Source organism: Silene latifolia, chromosome Y (assembly GCF_048544455.1).
Source record: "Silene latifolia isolate original U9 population chromosome Y, ASM4854445v1, whole genome shotgun sequence".
Lineage (NCBI taxonomy): Eukaryota > Viridiplantae > Streptophyta > Magnoliopsida > Caryophyllales > Caryophyllaceae > Silene > Silene latifolia.
The window spans coordinates 99,872,997-99,879,980 of NC_133538.1; the positions used below are offsets into that span (position 1 = coordinate 99,872,997).

At 37.4% G+C, this 6,984-nt stretch overlaps 1 protein-coding gene across 1 annotated transcript; it reads left to right on the forward strand.

Annotated features, from left to right (window-relative positions):
- Nucleotides 1–329: 329 nt before the first annotated feature.
- On the forward strand, nucleotides 330–2,719 carry LOC141628602 (uncharacterized). Its single transcript, XM_074441720.1, has 4 exons — nucleotides 330–1,615; nucleotides 1,687–1,891; nucleotides 2,268–2,322; nucleotides 2,406–2,719. Exons 1-4 carry the CDS (start codon nucleotides 330–332, stop codon nucleotides 2,717–2,719), a joined length of 1,860 nt encoding a protein of 619 aa, XP_074297821.1.
- Nucleotides 2,720–6,984: the final 4,265 nt, after the last annotated feature.

The following is a 6,984-nucleotide window of genomic DNA, read 5'->3' on the forward strand; positions in this document are numbered from 1 at the left end:
GTGACAAAGAGGAGTGTAGTTCTTGTCACACATCAAGATGGAAAAAAGTTGTAGGTGATAAAGGTAAAGGTCTAGCTAAGAAGGGTGAAGCAGCCAAAGTTATGAGGTATTTTCCCCTCATTCCTAGATTAGAGAGGATCTATGCGTCATCTAAAACAGCAGAAGATATGAGATGGCATCATAAAGAACGTGTAAAAGATGGAAAACTTCGACATCCAGCAGACGCTTTAGCGTAGGAACAATTTTATTCTCGGTATCCTCTATTTGCCTCTGTTCCTCGAAGTGTTAGGTTAGCCTTAGCTAGTGACGGGTTTAACCCATATCGTTTGATGAATACCACTTATAGCACATGGCCAGTTATTTTGATTCCTTATAACTTGCCACCATGGTTGTGCATGAAACCCTCTTCATTTATTTTGTCTTGCATTATTCCTGGAAAATCCAGTCCAGGAATTGACATTGATGTGTATCTACAACCTTTAATTTCTGAGTTGAAGTTGTTATGGAGTGGTGTTGATGCATTTGATGCCTTTGGGGGTGAAACTTTCAAACTCCGAGCAGCCTTACATAGTACTATTAATGATTTTCTGGCATATGCTATGTTATCTGGATGGAGTACTGCTGGTTATGATGCTTGTCCACGTTGTACCCATTCAACTAATTCCGGAAGATTTGGTGGTAAGATTTGCTATGTGGGACACATGAATTGGTTGGATCCAGATCATCCCTATCGTTCTGAAGCCAATTTGTTTGACGGAACAACAGCGTCTGGCAGCGCTCCAAAATCTATAAGTGGTTCTGATGTCTTAAGACAACAAGAAAAGATTGAATATACGTATGGGAAGACTACAAAACGATTGAAAAGACCAAATAGAGCAAGGGAAGTTGGTGTGTCGACTAACATGGTTAATGATAGCAACTGTGAAGATACTAATCATAACTTGTGGAATAAGAAGAGTATATTTTTTGAGTTGCCTTATTGGGAACACTACCCACTAAGACATAATTTAGATGTTATGCACAGTGAGAAAAATGTGTGTGACAATATATTGGGTACACTTTTAGATATGGATAAGAGTAGAGACTATGTGAATGCGAGAAAAGGTCTACAGAAGCTGGGCATAAAGGAACATCTTTGGCTGCAAGATCGACCTAATCGAGAACCATACATGCCTCCAGCATCATACACCATGTCTACCGAGGAGAAAGAGAGATTTCTGAAAGTGCTGCAAAAGATTAGAGCTCCTGATGGGTATGGTTCAAGCATCTCTAGATGCGTGAATATGAAACAGAGAAAACTCATTAATCTTAAGAGCCACGACAATCATGTCTTAATGCAAGATATACTTACTGTAGCATTGAGGGCATCCAAGGCTACTAAAGTTATTGATTTACTTCGGGAATTATCTTGCTTTTCCAAGTCTCTTTGTTCGCATACGCTTGAACACGACGAGTTAAATGTCCTTCAGTCAAAAATTGTGATAATACTATGTCGTATGGAAATGGAGTTTATGCCTACCTTTTTTACAATTATGGTTCACCTATTGATTCACTTAGTAGAGGAGGCGAAACTTGGTGGACCTGTCCAATATAGATGGATGTATCCAATTGAAAGGTAAATATCGGAAACTATTTAAGTGGATATTTATATTATCTTCCTGAACTGATTTTATGAACTCTCTAAAGGTATTTGGCTCACTTAAAATCATACGTGACTAATAAAGCTCAACCACAGGGATCAATTGCTGAAGGGTATACGCTTGAGGAGACGCTCACATTTTGTTCAAGGTATTTGGAAGGTGTTGAGACTATCTTTAATAGAACGAAGAGGAATGATGATGGTAGTCAAGACATGAGTGATTATTTATATCGCTCTGGTGGTAGAGTTTTGGTATGATACAAAAAGTACGCCTAGATGACAGAATTTTAAAACAAGCTCATCGCTACATATTGCTTCATTCCGATGAGATGAAAGAGGTTCTTGTGTAAGTATAAGGGACTGTTCAAATTTCTATAACTTATTAGTCATTCTTATAATCCTTTATATAATCTGGTAATGATTTTTTTCCTAATCTTGTAAAGCGCATTTCTTAATCACAAGCGGCGAGAGATGCATCTGAGTGTTACCCAAAGTAATGAAAATGAGTGGATTATCAACGAATTTGCAGAATGGTTGCAAGCACAGGTCCACCCCCTTGTTTAACACTTCAAAATGTAGTTTGTGAGTTTAATATGACTCATATTGATACAATTGTTTGCTGTCATAGGTGCAAAACCTAGATACAAGTACCCCTGAAGGACAACTTAGGAAAATTTTGGCAGGTGGTTAAAATAATCATGCTAAAAGGATGATAGGATTTATGATTAATGGATATAAATTCCAAACGGTTGATCGTGAGCAAAAGCGAAGAACTCAAATTCTGGAGTTGTGGTTGAAGCTGATGGTGAAACATATTATGGAAAACTAAAGGATATTTATGAGCTAGATTATTTTGGCCAATGCAAAATTGTCATGTTCAATTGTGCTTGGGTTGACATACACAGAGGTGTTAAGAAGTTTGAAGATGGGAGTGTGTGTGTCAACTTTTCTAAGTTAATGCACACAGGTCGAAATTTGGTCGATGATCCTTTTATTTTCTCGTGTCAAGCAAAACAAGTTTTTTATGTCGAAGATGAGATGCAAAAAGGATGGTCTATTGACACTGGCGAGATTCTGTAGAACTATTCAGTTTTTGTATACAACTATACTTTTGAGTTTTGATATCTAAATAATGTTTTTTTTGTTTTGGTTGTGTAAATGTTGTGAACAACTCTATCCCTTTACTATATTATTATATGTTCTTTTCCTTTACTATTCTATGGAACTAATGGCTTTAGTGTTTATTTTAGGGTTTCAAGGATGAGTTACCGGAGCAAAAGGACCAGGGCTCAAATGACGGAAGCTGATGTGCCAGCTAATGCCACTGATGTGCCTCCTGTGACAACATCATCATCTCCTTCTACGCGATCAGGTGATATAGACGACAGATGGGGGCCATTTTGCCCTCAGAAATCAAAAGTACCTGCAGTTGTTAAGGCAACGCAACAGCAGCCATCATTAAAAGATTGTTGTTTTAATGCAAACACTAATGAGCCTAATGCTGCAAAGGCTCCCTTTTCAAAGACACAGGCCAAACCGACGTTTGAAAAACCTCAAAATGGCCCAGGTTCAATAATCCAAATCTCCCACACTTTTCAACAACATGTATCCAAATATCCTAACCCATCTTTTACTACAAACCCCCTACAACTTGATGCATCTAAAAAAACAGGGGAACAAGCACAAGTAGGAGTTATTAAACCACCTGAGTCGTTGTGGAAAAATCCTACTATGAAACCTTACCAATCTTATACTACAAACCCCTTTCTTTCAAAGACCCCCGCCATCGTAAATTCTCATGATCTTGCTACTAGAAAAGTCCGAGAACCTTCTGCCAAGCAAATTGATGCTTCTCAGAAAACGAGCGAACAAGCACAATTAGGAGTTAAACCAGCTGGTTCATTGTACAAAAAATTTACTCAGAAACCTGACGGATCCTTTTCTACAAACCCCTTACTTTCAAAGACTCATGCCTCAAGAAATTCTTATGATCTTGCTGCTAGAAAAGCTCGAGAACTCTCTGCCAAACAACTGGGTGCATCTCAAAAAATGGGGGAACAAGCACAAGTAGGAGGAGTTAAACCACCTGGGTCGTTATGGAAAAATTCTACTACTAACCACCTACATTCAAACACCCACGCCACACCAAATTTGCTTGAACCTGCTAATAGAAAAGCCCGAGAATTTCCTGCCAAACAACCTGATGCATATCAAAAAGTGGGAGAACAAGCACAAGTAGGAGTTAAACCATCTAATGTCTTCTGGAAAAGTTCTTCAACTAACTCATCCTAAGTTTTCACTCTGAAGTCCACTAGTAGTGTAAAGCCTTCATCGTCACTTTCTCAACCCACTTGTCGTCCACCACCATCCGAGATTTTTGGCACAACTAACATTGGGTCTAATACTGTTGAGAAGTCATCGGTTGAGCCTCAAGAAGAAGGAATTTTGAACCATCAAGATAATAAACAAACTAGTTTAAAAACTTTCAAAATGAGACGTCGTAGTGTGGTACACGATTGGCCTAATAATGTTGAATTTGACGAAAGTGAGGAGGTTCTAATTATGGGTAAGTTTTCCATTATACTTGATGTTTTATGAGTTAATTTTTTTTTTTGTTTTATAAACAATTTTTATCCTTTTTGCTCCCTTTACATTTATTTGGGTTACGTTCAGTTCATCAACCTATGACAAATACAACCATTACAACCATACACATAAGAGCAAACAAACCAACAATCTAGCTTGTCTGCATGTCTGCATCCCTGTCAAGATATCTGGAAGCTGATATTTAGATGTAGATAACTCAGCCTGCATCTCTGTTGAACCTCATGCTTTAATTGCTGGATAATAAAAGGAGTGAACAATTTAGCTTCCATCCTACACACATCTAGCACTCCAATGCACCACATCATGCACATGAATTGTCACACCAAGCCATTCCATTAATCTGTCCCAGCACTTCTGACTATACTCACATTGATAGAGCAGATGTTGATGGTTCTCTGGACAAACTAAGCAGAACTCACACAATCCATTAGTAGGTAGCCCAAAATTTTGCACTCTTTTGTAAACAACCTACCCTGGACAGCCAGCCACCCCACAAAGGAATGCTTAGGAATATTAGTTTTGTTCCAAATCAATGGATACCAATCACACTTCCCCTGCTCCCCTTGTAACCAGTTATATCCCTGTAAGACAGAGTAATCACCAGAGGACCCAGTCCACAAGCTGTTAGAAATTTGCACAATGATTTTGCTTAGTTAGAATCCTTATACAGCATCTTGCTTCATTATTTAATATGTGATCCTGCTTCTTTATTTAATATGTGTTTCGGCAGATGGAGAAGGAAATATAAAAAACGTCAACGATCAAATTAAACCGCATGATGTATGGTATGCTAAAGGCTTCAGGTACTGTGTAACTTTTAATGAATTTCATCAGCCACTCAAAAAGGGAGGACACATCCTCGTTAGATTCATTGGTGATATGGCTCGAAAGGAAGCATTTTGTCCAATTGGAGATACAAATTGGCACCATGTGCCTTAGAAGTTCAAAGTTGATATGGTTAAGTGTATTCGGGTATGTTGTTGATAACTTGATAACAAGGATTCTTATTTGTACCCACTTGCTGCCCTAATACTCTAAGTTAAGTAATAAAAATTCAAATAAGCATGTATGAGAATTTTATGTGATATGTACAAGCATGAACCCATATAGCTTGACTGGAATTAAATAAAGTTAGGTGTTATTTTATTTACACTGAGTTTTCATTCATTTTATTGCATCTTTAGTTTTGATTACACTTTCATTCACCCATAAATCTAACATTTAAGAGTTGATAGGAAAGGGTGAAGTTGGGGATGTAGGATTGCCAGTGACGGTGAGGTGTCGTTGACAGTTCTTATGAGGTATGGTTGGTGGTGGTTTTGGGTTAAAATGGGTTATTTATGGTGGGATATGATGGTTCTAAGTGTTTTTTGGTTTAAGTTAGTTGTTAATCATCTTCATCCCACATTACGCATGAATGCATCACAAACACATCACCCTGATTCGGCCACCACCGTTGCTATTTGTGTGATAATTTCATATTACGAGTGAATGTTATGGTTTATATGATGTTAAGTTTTATATGATAATGAATTTATGTTATGTTTTATGCATTCATGCGTAATGTGGGATAACACATGTGTCATTTTCAGTAGGATGCGCAAACTCATGATTGTTTGCTTGGATAATATTTATTATGTTTTTTTTCTAGGAGCATTTTGTTATTCCCGATGGTGATGGCTATGACAAAGGTATTCTGAAGCGTGCAGGCAACAGAGTGAGACAATATAGACATGACTTGAAGAAGACTTTTTTTAAACCCAAGACAAAAACTAGAGAAGAAATCTATCAATCTGTACCAGAAGGGATCCCTCGTGATAGTTGGTATCATTTAGTGGATTATTGGTATTCCGATAAGGGAAAGGTATTTGCCCAAAGATTAAATATTTGCCTTCATTATATGCACTAGTTTTCTTATGTCAATGCCACTTTAAGTTTAGTTATGCTGCATAAATAACACATTATGCGTAACACATCATTCAGCGAAAAAGATCGGATGTTGGCAAGTTTCTCCAGCCTGTTGACATAGAATGCATCTACTCACAATGACTACTACTCTTTTAATTTAGCACCATTCATATGCATTGAAATAATGTCTATTTTATTTAATACAGAAATATGCCGAATGCGGAAAAGAGGCATGTGCATCACAAAATCATGTTCACACCACTGGGTCAACAAGCTATGCTAATATACGGGCAGAGTTGGTAAATATTCTATCCTTTATCGATGATTATACTACTATCTTATCTTTGCATTTATTCTTAATGGGTTAGAATTTAATATAAGCTTAGGTAGAAGCTTAATAATTATGTGGTGATGTTGTGGTGATGATTAACAGGAAGAAAAGAACAAAAGAGAACCAACTGAATTAGAGGTTTTCAAGCAAACTCATAAGAGAAAAGATGGGTCTTATGTGAAAGATACAGTGAGGGAAGAATTTGTGGTACACATATATAAAAAAAATGTTTGTCGTACTCTAAATTTTCTTATAAATTGTCACATACTAAGCGTTTTTTTATGTGTGCAGTTGGATGCTGATGCTTATATTCAATCTGAACTTGCGACAAATCCTACCAAGCCCAAAGTGCAAATCCAAAATGAAGCTTTCAGCAAACTAATGTATGGGGACGATATCCCTAAACGCCCTTTAGGCTATGGTTTCGGTGTGAAAGGAAGTGATGTATATGGGGTGCACGGTATCTTAAGGAACGAGGGTTTCAAATCGGGAGGTAGTA

What these genes read in the sequence shown, in the direction of transcription:
- LOC141628602 (XM_074441720.1), top strand. Translation starts at nt 330, where the DNA reads ATGAATACCACTTATAGCACATGGCCAGTTATTTTGATTCCTTATAAC. An exon ending in GCTCTGGTGGTAGAGTTTTG is followed by an intron (nt 1,892 to 2,267) that starts GTATGATACAAA and finishes TTGCTGTCATAG; the next exon opens with GTGCAAAACCTAGATACAAG. An exon ending in ACTTAGGAAAATTTTGGCAG is followed by an intron (nt 2,323 to 2,405) that starts GTGGTTAAAATA and finishes CGTGAGCAAAAG; the next exon opens with CGAAGAACTCAAATTCTGGA.